Raw genomic sequence first — 16491 nt, 5'->3', positions numbered from 1 at the left:
ACAGGAAAATAACATTGATTATAGTCTGCATTATGGGTCTATGTTTCGAACTTGGAAAATGGCAGTCTAAGTTCAGAATAATACAGTAATTTAAAATATTGATCACCAACTCTATGAATTCCAAGGATGAATCACTGTAGTACTGTTCCCTCCATCAATACAAACTGCAATAGCTCTCTTTGCCTTAACCGGCATTCTTTGCAAGTTATTGTAACCAAAAAAGAGATTAAATCATCTGGTGAGGAGCTATGAACTACAAAGATAATTTTCATCCAATTAATTCTAAGTTTATGAGGAAATATACTCCTTTGTCACCTGGGCATTACATGTTAGATAAAATGACAAACCAATGAGAGAAAAGAATAGTTCTTTTCTATTACACCAGACAGCTGTTAATTACTTGGTTAATATCTTTAAAGTTAGAAAAGTATGCTGAAGGGTTAGGAAAGCAATAAAGTGAAAATGATTTTACGGTATTAGTGAAGCCTCCAGTATGCCAGGTACTCAAAAACAAAATGCCTCCATCTCTTCAGAACTTAAGATTTTAAGAAAATTGAGCAGAGACCTGTTTGCAGCAATAAGAAATGGTTCAAATTTACACTAAGCTAAATCATATGTGGGCTGACAGCAATGATCAAATCCCATATTGAATATTTTGCTATCTGCCAGACAAGAACAATAACCATAGTTGTAATGAACTTTTTCCAGAAAATCATTTTTGAGAGACAGGTATTGCAGACAGCTAAGCTTACTCACTTGTTGGAGGAAAGTTGGGAGCTGTTGTCTCATTTGTTCTTGAAGCTGAGGATTTCCAGCAAATAGGGGATTATTCAGCATCATCTATGGGGCAAGTGTGCAAACAATTTTAACTGGAAATATTTGAAAGCAGTAATGCACCTTGTTTAGTATAGTATACTCCCCAAAAGCCTGTGCTGGGGTTTAGAAAGAAGGTTGAATTTGTGTACTACAACAGCTTCCACAAATTCAATCTCTTAATCACTGTAGTGTTTTCTCTGAATTATAGCATTTTTTAAAAAAATGAAAATAGTATTTTGGATGACTATAGCAATGGCACGCAATGCCTTCAGGTAATTCCTTGAAACTTTCTTTGGGGCCAATATTTGTATTGGGTTGTTTAAAAAGGGCTACAATTAAATCTAGAAGATGACCCTAACAAAAGCCAAGAAGAAATCTAGCCACTAAGTTAAATCAAGCCACTGCTAGCAACAGGTCTCCAGGAGAAGGCTCAAATTTTTTTTTTTAAATTTGGAACAGGCCTTACTATCAGAGATGAGAAATATAATATTGCTATAATTTTCAGGCAACTAACATACATGGATATGCAACTAAGAACTAGTAGACATGTAAAGTTATGAGAAAGAGCACAAGCTTCTATCACTTCTTCAGTGGAAAAACGTCAAAATTGGTTTTAAAGCCAACCAATAAACATTTATTACCCCCTTGGGGAAAATAAGACACGATCCTTGCCAAAGAAGTAAAATTACAGATTTAAGGCTGAAAAGGACATTAAAAGTCATTTAGTCCAACCCCTTTGTTTCAGAGTCAGAGAGGTTAAGTGACTTGCCCAACTTCACTTGAACAACAATCCACAAAGACCAGGTTTGAATTCTAATCCTCTGTCTCCAAGTTCAGCAATCTTTCCAGTGACCCCGCAATAGTGCTTAAAACAATGTCTACAGCGACAACTCCTAAACAACTAATTCACTTGTCCTCTTCTAGTTCAGGAATTGAAGAAAGAAAAATCTCTCTCTCATCTTTGCGACCTTCAACATTGCTACCACAAAACTAAAGAAGGGAACATGCTACCTTATATATGCTCAGTGGAAGTGTTGTGAACATCTGTTATAAAGTATCTGACTAGGGATGTTTAGAATCAAAGCAAACAAAGCCTTACCAACCCTTTCCCACTCCCTTTATCAAAAAGAAAATTATAGCACCGACTGATCGTAGCACTTATTCACTAACCAATAGAAGTGCTTCACTTATGGTTACAGTTCTATTCTTTGACATCTGGAACTTATGCACTTACTGTTCAATTTTACTTAATATTATATTGTTGAGATTTTCTTCCCACTCACATTTCCGGATATGTATCATTTAAATTATGTCCAAGCTCAAAAAGTATTTTAGACTACTCAAAAGTACATCTGATTTTCTGTAATATTAACATTAAACAAAAAACTAACTTACTAGAAATCAAAACAATTAATAGACAAAAGAATCTCTCTTACTGGTTGAGAACATGTACAAAGAGAGAATACTGTCCATCACAATAGACTAAAAGTCACTAAATGACTTAAGATGAGAAGACTTATTTTCGTTTCATTTTCCTTGGCGCCACACTGGCTTCAGAAGGCAAATGCGTTTGGGCATGTATTAAATGTTAGGTCTTACATATTTCTAAAGTCCACGTTAAAATGCCACAATATTTGTCCAACACTTTAACTGGTATGATCTCAGAATCACAAAGATAGAAGTATTCTACATATTCTACAAGCATCTCCCATCTATAAAACTTCAACATTCTAGTTTAACTCCTTATCAAAAATGACTACAACCAAGGTTATGTGCGTGATTTCAGTCACTTTATTTGGCAACTTTTTCTCTAATGAAAAGATAACTTTTTAACATAAAGAAATGCCTGACATGTAAAGTTATCTTTTGGTCATTAAAACTGAACAAAGAAAAATGTGGATAAAACAGAAGATGCTAAATCAAGAGCACTGTCTCTCAGATTAAAAAAAAAATCTTAAAAAAAATTGGCTTGATACTATTGGTTGGCCCAGTACCACAACAGGTTTAAACACAAGCTGAGTCTTTAATTGGTACGGTCTTTGATTAAAGAAAAGGGAGGTTGGGGGGAAGGGGCATTTTTAGAGATAAGAATAAAAAGAAATGGATCAGGAAATCTTAAAGTATCCAAAGGGCTCTTTCTCACAGACTCACTACATACGTAAATTCCATATTTGAGTGTATGTAGCCTTTCTCTCATTGCTATTCCACTTTGTCTCTTTAGAAACCAAAACGAGTCACTAAAATTGGGTGAAACAGGTACCTATGGATAAAACCCTTAGGGTCAAATTTGTGAAGATTAGTAATTAAATGAAAGGACTCCTAGTAACTTTTTCTTTGCCAAGCTAAGACAAATTCAGGCTACATTTCTACTACTCTTAATCACCAATTTAGAGGATGACATATCTACCTTTAAATCTAAATGACTCAATATACAGAAGAATTTCAAATTCAATAACCTTGCATAATCACAAAATAAATTTCACCATTAGGTGTGTATTCCTTCCAAACGCAGCATACTGCTACTTTAAAACATTAGCAGAACCCACATGGTCTCATTTCAAGAAGGATTTTCCTGCTTTAATCATACATAAATTATTTGTTGGAAGGTAAAAGAACTGAAGACACATTTAACAATATGCCCAACTCACACAACATGGAATGTCTAGAACATACCTGTGCAGCAAGATCAGGATTCTGGCTTAGTGACTGCATCATGCTCCTCATGTAGGGTGCAGATAACATGTTCTGCATAAGCTGTGGATTTTCAGTTATCTGTTGCAATAAGCTCTGCATTCCTGGTGTGTTGAACATACCAGCTTAAAATAAAATAAAGAAATCATATACAGATTTTCCTAAGGGAAATCCACTAAATTCTAAAACAATTAGAATTGTCTAAATACGTAAATGTTTAACTGTTACACAACAAAACACTTTCCATATTTAACATGTAAATACATAAATGTATAATGTAGACACTGAAAAAATATACAGCAATCATCATGAAGGAGAAATTATGAAGGGTCATGAAATGGCGGGGGAGGGTGTGGAGAGACTATTGACTGGAGAATCAGAGGACTTGGGTTCAAATCTTGCCTTTGCCACCCACTTGATTTTGGTCAAGTCACTTAATCACTTAGCCTTAGTTTGCTCATTTGTGATACAAGGTCAGACTCAAAAGCCTCAAAAGAGACACCAGCTCTAAATATATGATCCTATGACTATTTCTTTAAATAGCAACCATCTCATTATATAAAATTCAGGGGCACTATGTCATTAAAGCACTTTAATGTCATTAAAAAGAGGGGAATGGCAAAGAAATAATTCCTCTACAAAAAGGTGCAATATGTCAGACAGTATCTCAAATACTAAGACTATATTTTGAAATACATGATACTGTCAAATGGTTCAACATCATAAACTGTTATGATTTCATCCGTGGAAATAACAATAGAAAGGGAGCATTAACATCTGCTTTGTCACTACATAAGACCCGTACATTTGGCCTACATAGCTAAAAGCCTACTATGTTTTGTCTTCCCCGCTAGAACACACACTCTCTGAGAGCAGAGACAGTCTTGTTTTTCTATTTGTATCACCCTGCTTAGCATAGTGCTTTGTACTCAGTAAGTGCTTAATCAATGCTTTATTTGTTCAGTCATTTATACAGACAAAATTCTATAAAGTGAAGGCAGCGAACCTTTAAAGTACTTAATTATCACATTTGATCTCAAACTGCAGTTACTTATGCCTGTGCCTCATCCTCCCTTTAAGCTCCTTTAGAGCATGGACCATGTCTCATTTACCTTTGTATCTTAGATATCAAATACAACTCGGTCCCTGACACAGCGCGTTATACATAACAGCGTGTTTTTGTTTGCTTTCAGTCCACAACGTGGCTTCCCTGGTATAGGGAATTCCCAATGAGGACACTTCTACCAATGCCATCAACTGTTCCACAAGTTGATGAGTTTGGGAACTGCCTGGAATACTAAGAAATTAAATGACTTCCCCAAAGTCACATAGCCATAGTTCCAGGGTTTCAATTTTCTCATTTGTCAAATGAGTGGATTAGTATATGGATTCAAAGGTCCTTCCCTCACTCTGGCTGTATGATCTTATATTTCAGTGGTGGGACTTGAAATCAGGTCTTCCTTCCTACAAGGCCAAATCCCTATCCAATTAGGACACCATTCTCTCTCTCTGTCTCTCTCTCTCTCTCTGTCTCTCTCTCTCCAAAGCAGACTCTTATAAATGTCTGTCAACTCAATGATCTGGGGCCAAACAGCCAGCACCAACTTAAAACAACCAAAATTTTCAGGACTGCGTTTTTTTATACCTTCTCCTTCATTTCCTTCCTTCCTGGGAAACATCTCACATAAACATTTGAGGACATGCTGTCCTTCAGAATTTAAACCCTCCATTCACAAACAATTGAATCTACAAAGGCATACCTCCCCCTTCTGCACACCTCCCATGGTAAATTCTAGACACTAAACTAAAGTTAGTATAACTTATAAACCTGCATAATATAAAACACTCAATAAAACTAAACCACCTTCCTATTTAGCTGAGTGGCATTTAAAAATTTCTAGGAAAATGCAAAAAATTATCTCATCATCTACAGGAAGCGGAAGTCTAAAATGATTAAACTGACAAGTTCAGAAGCTAAGGGTATTAACAATTTTACCATAAATTCTGTTGCTTCTTTCATCTTCAGGCTCTCCACACAGAACTGAATACAGCATGTTTTCCCTTACATCACAGTAATAAGAGGATGTGATAATGTGAAAATGCAACTCAAATTTCTGTGTTCTTTGGATTGCACCATTGTGACAATGAAAGAACTAAACCACAACTCTGTGTACTTAGATAATTATCATTTGGTTTTACAACCTGAGCTTTCAAAATGAAGAAATTTAAAATGATGCTAAATACAAGGGAAATAGTATAAAGGAAAAAAATAGAAAAATCTTTGTACCACTTGGATGATTAAAGTTGAAAGATAAAATACACAAGCTCATGTTGAACTTACCTCCCACTCCAGGTCCCAAATTTGGCATAGTACTACTCTGTCCAGTAGAGCTAGTAGTGCTACTGCTAACATTGCTACCAGTGCCACCAACATTGCTGGTGGTGTTACTGCTGGTTGTTGAACTCTGGGTACCAGACTGTGGAGCCCATGGGTTAGGTAAAGGATCTCTATTCTCTGTACGGGAAGGCTGACTTCCTTCACCAGAGGGCGAATTGCTCACCAATGAAGCAAATGGGTTACCACCAAACTGTAGCAGGAACAAGGGGGAAAAAAATACAAGGATCATTAAGTTTAAGTCAATTGCTAAACCTCTGCTTTAACTGCTATCTCAAGTTCTCACATACAACAACCTAATTATGAAATACTCCTCAGCCATACAATATATGAAATCACAGGTAGTACCTAAGTTTATGAAATTTGGGAATCTGTTTCTCACCTGTTCTTGTGCTGCATTCAACATTGGTTCCTGAATATCAGTGTACATACGCCTCAAAGCATTGTATCCGCCTGGTATACTTTCAAGATTACTCAAGGCTCTGTCTTGATTTCTCATCATTTCCTGCATCATTGCTGGATTTCTTGCAAGTTCTAGGGTCTTCAAGAAAAAGAATGTTCCATCTCATTAAAAACTCCACTCAGGGCACACATAAACTACTTTATTTCTATCAATTTTCATGGGTTATTTAACAGGCTTTTCAGTCCACTGTGGTTGAAAAAAATCTCATTTTTTTTCATTAGTGTCTTACTCTAAAGAATTCACATTAAGTCCACACTTGAAAAAGTAAATGGTCTTATATCAATGACAAATGCATTACTTTATGGTGCTATTCTAATAACTAATGACAACTTGGAGTATCAAATGGAAACAAATTATAATATATGACTATATCGTGCACAGATCAAGTTTAAAAAGTCAGACTTTAGTGTTAGATACACAAGACCTCACATACAATGTGACACTTGGGTGTCATAATGGTTAAATTTTGTATAACCACAGCCTAGACACTTAACCTTTTAGTATACCCTAGCAACTGAGACTTTAAGTTACAGACAAGTTATAGATCTACATTGGTAGAGGGAATTTCCAGAAAAAAGGATAATGCATGCTGATGAAATTACAGATTCAGAACAAAACTCACCTGCCAACACTATCTATCTGTAAATAAATAAGAAATCTCTAGATATATAGATGTACACATGTACCTACATACATATACACACTTATAGGTATATATTATGAATGGCATTAACTGTACCAAAAAGAATTTTCAACATACTTGTCTCATTATATCTGGATTATTAATCATGTGACTAATCTCTGGATTTCGTTGTATTAACTGCTGCATTTGAGGATTGGCCATAATTAACTGTCTCATCAGATCGGGATTTGAAAGCATGCTCTGAACAAAGGGATTTTCCATAATCTGGACCATCATTTCCGGGTTGGACATGAGCTGCCGCTGCATTTGACTTTGTAGTTCAGAGAAGTTGGATGTATTCAAGCCCAAGCTACTCAGACCTGCAAGACCTCCAAGGCCACCTAAAAGCAAAGGGAGGAAAACATAAATACAAAAGCAGCTTGATTTTAAAAGCTATATCATTTTCATATTTAAATTTTTCTTCTGGTCTCCAAACACTAAAATCCAATGTACTTTATGAGCCCTCTAAAGAAAATTTGTTTTCTTCATTGGTTTGCTATGTAGTACTGGTTTGGCCCAAACTACGGAATAAATTCTATAAAAGATGTTGAATTATTTTCTGTACTTAACCCAAAATGTGAGATGTGTAACAGAGCCATCCTCAGAAATACTAAATTTGCAAAGTTGATTTCAAAACCATTACCTGACAGTTACTTAAGTCTATAATTCTGCATTCTGCTTTACACAATCAAAAATAATTCCTTCTACAAAGCAAAGGAGAAAGAAATTTTTATCTTTTAAGTTTGTGTGACTTTTATCAAATAATGAATTCATCTAATATTTAAGTATACATAGTGAAGACAGCCAGAAAACTGAGTATTTATTCTACAAAGCCTAGTCCAAACAAGAAAGGAAGCATAAACATGAAAAACAAATACACTATAACTGCCATCTACTATACAATAGGGATTTGCTACAGATTCAAAATAAGTAAGCTAATAAACTCTGCCTAAAACAAATCAAACTGTTGTTCATCAGGTATCAAGAAGAGGGCAGAATTATTAGGCAATTAATTTTCCTAAGAAGTTACCAGAACATATGGAATCCATTACATTCCCAAGGGCTGGTGAGTAGAATAGTGTCATCTACAAAAGGCCTTTTTTTTTTTAATGTTCAAAAATTCTCAAATAGTTCAAACAAAATTAAGCAGATGGTACAGGGCTTTTCTATGTGAAACTAAGGTTTAGAATACATACTGTTCTAAGATTAACCTGAGAAGTTTATGATTTAGGATACTACTATACTGAATCTCATCTTGGCAGAATATAACAAAGAAATAAACCAAAGGAGACCCATGATCTTGACTGACTTAATTCTAATCACTCAAGAGATCAATCAGCTAAGTATTTATTGAGTACCTACTACCACTACCTGCCAGATAATGTGCAGAGAGGCACCGGACACAAATACCAAAAAGCAATACACAATGACTTTCTATTAAAACAGTATAGATAAGCAAGATAATCAATTGACTATATACTCAGAACCTAAATCTATTCAAAACGTATCTCTTATACTGTAATTCTTTCAGTGACCCAAGAAAAAGTGATAAATGGAGTTTCCAAGTCATTTTTGAATTGAAAAGTCTTGGGAGATCACCTACTCAACCCTCTTATTTCGTAGAAATTGGTAGGAGTTTTCAGAAAAATAAACAAGGCATGCTGATAAAATCATAGATTCAGAATAAAACTCACCTGCCAACTCTCTCTCTCAGAAATCTCTGGATCTATAGATATGCACATGTATCCATATACACACTTTTATATGTGCATACATAAATACAAATTATGAATGGTTGAACCAAAAAGAATTTAACAAGATTTAAACTTCCATGGATAAATTATGTAGGCCAAGATAGAAGGCATTCTATATCTCTTTTAATTCTGTAACTCTGATAAAGAAAGCTTATTCTAAAGGTATTCATTTGTCCTTGCCCCTTTCAAGACTAATATCACAGCAGAGGTCTTCCATATTTTAATACATTTACCCCCTTCCATAACATCTAATTATAGATGTAACTATTTTTGGAATAAAAACACCTAGAAATTTGCCAATAATTTTTTTCCCTTTCCCCTACTAAAGCTTACTTGAAAACTTAAAAAAAAAATCTTACCTAAACCAAAAGGGTTACTATTTGTAGAAACTGGTGTGGAGTTACTATTGGGAGATGCTGATGTGGTAGAATTACTTCCAGTGGTGTTTGTTTGCTGAACTGGATGATCCTGAGGTCTAGGGAAAAAAATTTAAACCACAACATAATCACTATTTTTAAAAGTTTCAGAAATCCATGTTAAAGGGCCAATTTGGGGGTATATTTTTATTTGTTGTGTTAAACATTTCCCAATTATATATATTTTTAATTCATTTCCCTCTAGGCCCCCCCACACCCACTGGGAAGACAAGCAATATGCTACCTATTAGACATGAAGTCACGTAAAACGTATTTCCATATTAGCCATGTTGCACAAAAGGTATTAAAAAAAGCTTTAATCTGCACTCAGGGTTATTAATCAGTTCTTTTTCTGAATATGGATAGCATTTTTCATCATGAATTCCCTGGAATTTAGGGAATAATGGTATTGAATAGAGTGGCTAAGTCTTTCATAGTTGATCATTACCATGCTGCTGTTAACTGTGTGCAATGTTCTCATTCTGCTCATTTAACTTTGCATCAGGTTTTTCTGAAACCACCCTCTTCAGTATTTCTTATATCAAACAATATTCCATCACAATCACACACCACAATTTGTTCAGCCATTCCCCAATTCATAGGCACCTCCTCAATTTCCAATTCTTTATGATCACAAAAAAAGCTTCTATAAATATTTTTGTACATCTGTGTCCTTGTCTTTTGTTCTTTATTGGCTACAGAATTTATTAGTAGTATTGCTGGGTAAGATTTTATAGCCCTTTGGCATAGCTCTAAATTGTTCTCCAGAATGATCAGACCAACAATATATCAGTTTCCCAGTTTCCTACTTTCTAAGGTGTCAATTTTCAAACCAATTCAAAATGATCAAAGAAACAAGCAACTAGCATCAAACGTAAATCACATTGCTCAAGGGACAATGGAGCAATTATCTTAAGTCATGAAAACATTAGAGAAACTAGCTCCACCCACCCCCAAATTAGCCAATGTCATTGGGAATAAGTATAACACCAAAAAAAAATTTAGTTTATAGTAATATAAAATCTTTAAAAACTTTTCCCCTATCACACGTAATAACAATTTTTAACTTTAACTTTTATTGCATTACAAATTCTCTCTCCTTCCCCTCCCTGAGAAGGAAAGCAAATATTGACAGATTATACATGTGGAGTCATGCAAAACTTATTTCCATATTAGTCATGTTGTAAAAGAAAAAGTACAGACCAAAAAAATAAAATGAAAATAAAGTTCTTTTTTTTTTTTAAGTATCCTTTGATCTGCATTCAGACTTCATCAGTTCTTTCTCAGGAGCTGGACAGCATTTTTCATAAGTCCTTCAGAATTCTCTTGAATGGTGTTGGACAGTATTGCTGAAAATAGCTTAGTCATTCACAGCTGATCATCATACAATATTGCTGTTACTGTATACAATGTTCTCCTGCTTCTGCTCATTTCTGTTTGTATCAGTTCATTTACATCTTCCCAGGTTTTTCTGAAACCATTCTGTTCATCATCTCTTACAGCATATGTATAGTTTTCCATCACAATCATATACCAACTTGTCAGACATTCCGCAATTTATATGCATCCCATCAATTTCCAACTCTTTCTCACCACAAAAAAGAGCTGCTATAAATATTCTTTATATAGGTCCTATTCTCTTTTTTTAAAAACCTCTTTGGAGTACAAACCTAGTAGTGAGTCTATACTGGGTCATTGGGCACGAACACTTTCATAGTCCTTTGAGCATAGTTTTAAATTGCTCCCCAGAATGGTTGGATCAGTTCACAACTCCACCAAAAGGGCATGAAGTGTCCCAATTTTTTCCATATTCCCAACATTTTTTCCTTTCAGTCACATCAGCTATTCTGAGAGTGTGAAGTAGTACCTCAGAATTGTTTCAATTTGCATTTCTATTGCTATTTAGAATTTTTTCATATGAATACAGAGAACTTTGGTTTCTTCTCCTGAATATATACCTCTGCATATCCTGTGACCAATTTATCAATTGGGGAATGACTTGTATTCTTAGAAATCTGACTCAGTTATCTATATATTTGAGAAATGAGACCTTTATGTGTATGTTTGTGAGGACTTTAAGTCCCACTCAATCTTCTTCAGAGGTCTATCATATCTAACTTTCCTAAAATTCTACATATATCCTTAACTTTTTTGTTTACTTTATGGTTAAACTTACCTTGCTCTAAAAGGGGAACACTGAGGTCCTCCACTAATATAGTTTTCTTTTCTATTTCCTCCTGCAACTCATTTAACTTCTTTAAGAATTTGGATGCTACACATTAGGTGCATATGTATTTAGTGCTGACTGATATTACTTCATTTTCTATGGTACCATTCAATAAAATTAAGTTTTCTAGTTTCTCTCTTAATCAGATCTATTTTTGCTTTTACTTTCTCTAAGATAATTGCTACTCCTGCTCCAACCCCTTATGTTTATTGTATCTCTCTGCTTCATTTTGTATCTCTTCTTTGTGTTTCTTCTAAACAACAAAATATTGTGATTCTGGTTTTTAATCCATCCTATTACCTGCTTCCATTTTATGGGCAAGTTCTTTCCATTCACATTCACAGTTATGATTACTGTGTATTTCCCTCCATCCCATTTTTCCCTCATTTATCCTTTTCCCTCTCTCCTTTCACCCGATCCCTCCTGAAAAGTCTGTTTTGCTTCTCAGCACCTCCCTCAATCTGCCCTCCCTTCTATCAGCACTGCCCTCCTCACCTCCCACTTCTTATTCCCCTTCTCTCCTACTGCCCATGTGTCTTCCCTCTTTGAGCCAATTCTGATGAGAGTAAGGTTCAACCATGGGCCACCACCACTCCATCATCCACTGCAACTGTAAAAGCTCTTTTTTTTGAGTCTTTTTTATGTGAAATAACTTACCCCATTCTCCTGTCCCCCTTTTCCCAATGCATCCCTCTCTCACCCCTTCATTTTATTTTTTTTATCATCCCATAGTCAACTCATACTGATGCCCTCTATGTATATTGCTTTTAACTGTCCTAATATAATAATACCCTTCTCAGGAATTACAAGTATCATCTTCCCATGTAGCGATGTTAACAGTTTAATCTTATTAAATCCCTTATGATTTCTCTTTCGTATTTACCTTGTCATATTCTCTTGAGTCTTGTATTTGAAAGTCAAATTCCCTATTCAGTTCTGGTCTTTTCATCAGGAATGCTTGAAAGTCCTGTATTTCATTAAATGTCAATTTTTTCTCCTGAAGGATTAAACTCAATTTTGCTGGAGAGGTGATTCTTAGGTTGTAATCCTAGTTCCTTTGCCCTCCAGAATATCAAATTACAAGCCCTGTGAACCTTTAACATAAAAGCTGCTACATCTTATGTGATCCTGGCCAAGGCTCTACAATACCTGAATAGTTTCTTTCTGGCTATTTGCAATGTTTTCTCTTTGACCTGGGAGCTTTGAAATTTAGCTACAATATTACTGGTAATTTTCATTTTGGGATCTCTTTCAGGAGGTGATCAGAGAATTTTTTCCTTTCCTATTTTACGCTCTGGCTCTAGGATATCAAGGCAGTTTTCCTTCATAATTTCTTGAAACCTGATGGCAGTGCTCTTTTTTTGATCATGGCTTTCATGTAAACCAGTAATTCCTAAGTTATCTCTCTTTGATGTATTTTCCAGGTCAGTTGCTTTTCCAGTAAGATATTTCGTTTTGTTTTTTCCCCTTTGGATTTGATTTTATTGTTTCTTGGTGTCTCGTGGCATTAATAGCTTCTACTTACCTGGTTCTAATTTTTAAAAAATTATTTTGTTCAGCAAGCTTTTGTAGCTCCTTTTCCGTTTGGCCAATTCTGCTTTTTTAAGGAGTTCTTTCTTTTATTATTACTTTTTTCTTTATTTCTTTATTTTAATATTTTTTAGTTTTCAACATTGATTTCCACAAGATTTTTAGTTACAAAATTTCTCCCCATTTCTAACCTCCCCCCACCCAAAGATGGCATATATTCTGACTGCCTTTTTCCCCAGTCTGCCCTCCCTTCCGTCACCCCACTCCTCCCCACTTATCCCCTTTCCCCTTATTTTCTTGTAGGACAAGATAGATTTCCATACCCCACTGCTTGTATATCTCATTTCCCAGTTGCAGTAAAAAAAAACAACTTTTTTTTGAGCAGTTGTTTTTAGAACTTTGAGTTCCAAATTTTCTCCCTTCTTCCCTCCCCACCTACCCTCCTTGAGAAGGCAAGCAATTCAACATAGGTCACACATGTATCATTATGCAAAACACTTCCATAATAGTCACGTTGTGAAAATTTCCCTCCATCCTATCCTGTCCCCCTTTATTCAATTTTTTCCCTTGACCCTGTCCCTTTTGAAGTGTTTGGTTTTGATTACCCCTTCCCCTACTTGGCCTGCCCTTTTATCATCCCCTCTCTTTTATCTCTTTCCCCCCTACTTTTCTGTAGGGTAAGATACCCAATTGAGTGTGTACGTTATTTCCTCCTTAAGTCAAGTCTTATGAGAGCAAGATTTACTCATTCCCTTTCACCTGCCCCCTCTTCCCTTCCAATAGAACTGCTCTTTCTTGCCACTTTTATGTGAGATAATTTACCCTATTCTATCTCTCCCTTTCTCCTTCTCCCAATATATTTCTCTCACCCCTTAATTGCATTTATTTTTAGATATCATCCCTTCATATTCAACTCACCGTGTGTGTGTATTTGCTTCAACTACCCTTATACTTAGAAAGGTTTCATGAGTTATATATATCATCTTTCCATGTAGGAATGTAAACAAAATAACTCAACTTTAGTAAGTCCCTTATGATTTCTCTTTCCTGTTTACTTTCATGCTTCTCTTAATTCTTGTATTTGAAAGTCATATTTTCTATTCAGCTCTGGTCTTTTCACTGAGAAAGCTTGAAAGTCCTCTATATTATTGAAAATCCATATTTTGATGATACTCAGTTTTGCTGGGTAGGTGATTCTTAGTTTTAATCCTAGCTCCTTTGGCCTCCAGAATGTCATATTCCAAGCCCTTCGATCCCTTAATGTAAAAGCTGCAAGATCTTGTATTATCCTGATTGTGTTTCCACAATACTCAAATTGCTTCTTTCTGGTGGCTTGCAGTATTTTCTCCTTGACCTGGGAACTCTGCGATTTGGCTATAATATTCCTAGGAGTTTTCTTTTTGGGAACTTTTTTAAGAGGCAATCAGTGGATTCTTTCAATTTCTATTTTACCCTCTGGTTCTAGAATATCAGGGCAGTTTTCCTTAATTTCTTGAAAGATGATGTCTAGGCTCTTTTTTTGATCATGGCTTTCAGGTAGTCCAATAATTTTTAAATTAGCTCTCCTCGATCTATTCTCCAGGTCAGTGGTTTTTCCAATGAGATACTTCACATCGTCTTCCATTTTTCATTCCTTTGGTTCTGTTTTATAATGTCTTGATTTCTTATAAAGTCACTAGCTTCCACTTGCTCCATTCTAATTTTTAAGGTAGTATTTCCTTCAGTGGCCTTTTGAACCTCCTTTTCCATTTGCCTAATTCTTCCTTTTAAGGCATTCTTCTCCTCATTGGCTTTTTGGAGCTCTTTTGCCATTTGGGTTAGTCTATTTTTTAAGGTTTTATTTTCTTCAGTATTTTTTTGGGTCTCCTTCAGCAAATCATTGACTTCTTTTTCATGATTTTCTTCCATCAGTCTAATTTCTCTTCCTAATTTTTCCTTTACTTCTCTTACTTGCTTTTCCAAATCCCTTTTGATCTCTTCCATGGCCTGAGACCAATTCATATTTTTCTTGGAGGCTTTTATGTGGGCTCTTTGACTTTGATGACTTCTTTTGGCTGTATGTTTTGATCTTCTTTGTCACCAAAAAAGATTCAATAGTCTGAGTCTTTTGCTGTCTGGCCATGTTCCCAGCCAACTACTTGACCCTTGAGGTATGACTGCCTTCAAAATGAGTGCTTTGTCCCAAGCTTCAGGGGCATTGCGTTGCTGTTTCCAGAGCTACTTCTACACGGCAGGGTCTGCCACACTAGCGTTCCTCCTCCCCCAAGAACTGCCAACCAGGTTAGTGACCCAGATCCAAGCAAGGCAAAGCAAGAGAACCCTGCTTCTGTGCCAGCAAAGTGCTCCCTGCACTCCCACTCAGATCTACTGCTTGACTCCTCCCACTGGGTGGGCCTGGGATGGGAAGCAACCACAGCTGGAGCTCTGGAAGCAGCTTCTTGCTGCTGCAGCAGCTGAACAGCACCACCTCCACACCAGAGGAATATGGAACTCCTTCTACCAATGTAGGCTGGTACCCGTTTTTGCAAACTATAATTCTAAAAAGTTATCTGGGACACTTGAAAGTTAAGCGACTTGCCCAGGGCCATATAGCCTGTCAAAGGCAGGGGAAAACTCTCCAGTCACTTGTCAGAGACAGGTCTTCTTCGGAGGCCAACTCTATTCACAATGCTTCTGTTAAAGGTATTTACCACCTCAATAAGAACTGACTAACCATTTAGCTTTTCTTCTTTTCTCTGACAGGAGGGGCAGAACAGCAGGAGGGACAAGAGAGAACACTTATGTTTTCCTAAGACAATGCCCTGTTTACACAAGCAAAACATGGACACTTATCCATTAATGTGAGTCACTAGGAATTGACTATACTGAGAACTTAAATCTCTTCATACTCATCCCTTCTACAGTAGTTCTAGGTCAGTGACCCAAGAAAAGTGATAAATGGCACCTCCAACTCAACCAAACCACAACTTATTGTGGTACTTGTTGGCATCTGGTTTTCTCTTTATCTATGACATCCTTAAAATCCTCAGTGACCCACGTTGTACCAAAAATCAGTCATCAATCAACAAACATTCATTAAGAACTTAGTACATGCCAGGTACTGTGCTAAGTGCTGAGGACACAAAGAAAATGCAAAAAGTCTTTATATTCAAGAAGCTGACATTCTAACGGGGGAGAGACCATGAACCTACATATGTATATAAACAAGAAACACAAAGTAGATATAAGGAAACTTCACAGAAGGCAGCACTAGCAGTCGGGGGACCAAGAAAGTACTACAGAAGGAAAATCAGCTTAATTTTGAAGGAATCTGGTAGAAAGGTAAAGGGACAAGAAGTGGAACAATATATGAGAGGAATAGCGAGCAAGTCAGTTTATGTCTGAAGTGTATAGTACGAAGATGGGAATAAAGTATAAGACTGGAAAGACAGGAGGGGGGCAAGTTATGAAGAACTTTAAACACAAAATATTAGGACTTATATTTGATCCTATGGGTTATAGGGAGCCCATTAGAGTT

The 16491-nt window shown here is 36.0% G+C and overlaps 1 protein-coding gene across 4 annotated transcripts in view; it reads right to left on the bottom strand.

Moving 5' to 3' along the window:
• Positions 1-16491, bottom strand: part of UBQLN1 (ubiquilin 1) — a 56967-nt gene that overhangs the window by 5468 nt on the left and 35008 nt on the right. For 2 of the 4 annotated variants that reach the window (XM_036737810.1, XM_036737811.1), the window contains exons 3-8: positions 9161-9276; positions 7126-7388; positions 6285-6443; positions 5849-6095; positions 3490-3632; positions 757-840 (exon numbers count right to left, since the gene is read on the bottom strand). In XM_036737810.1, coding sequence (XP_036593705.1) covers positions 757-840; positions 3490-3632; positions 5849-6095; positions 6285-6443; positions 7126-7388; positions 9161-9276 — 1012 coding nt within the window. The remainder of the gene's footprint in view (positions 1-756; positions 841-3489; positions 3633-5848; positions 6096-6284; positions 6444-7125; positions 7389-9160; positions 9277-16491) is intronic. The other 2 variants (XM_036737812.1, XM_036737813.1) reach the window with 1 other exon arrangement.

The sequence above is a fragment of the Trichosurus vulpecula genome, chromosome 9, assembly GCF_011100635.1.
Source record: "Trichosurus vulpecula isolate mTriVul1 chromosome 9, mTriVul1.pri, whole genome shotgun sequence".
NCBI classification, from domain to species: Eukaryota; Metazoa; Chordata; class Mammalia; order Diprotodontia; family Phalangeridae; genus Trichosurus; species Trichosurus vulpecula.
The sequence above is the reverse complement of the archived record's forward strand: the minus strand, read 5'-3'. Positions and strand labels throughout refer to the sequence as shown.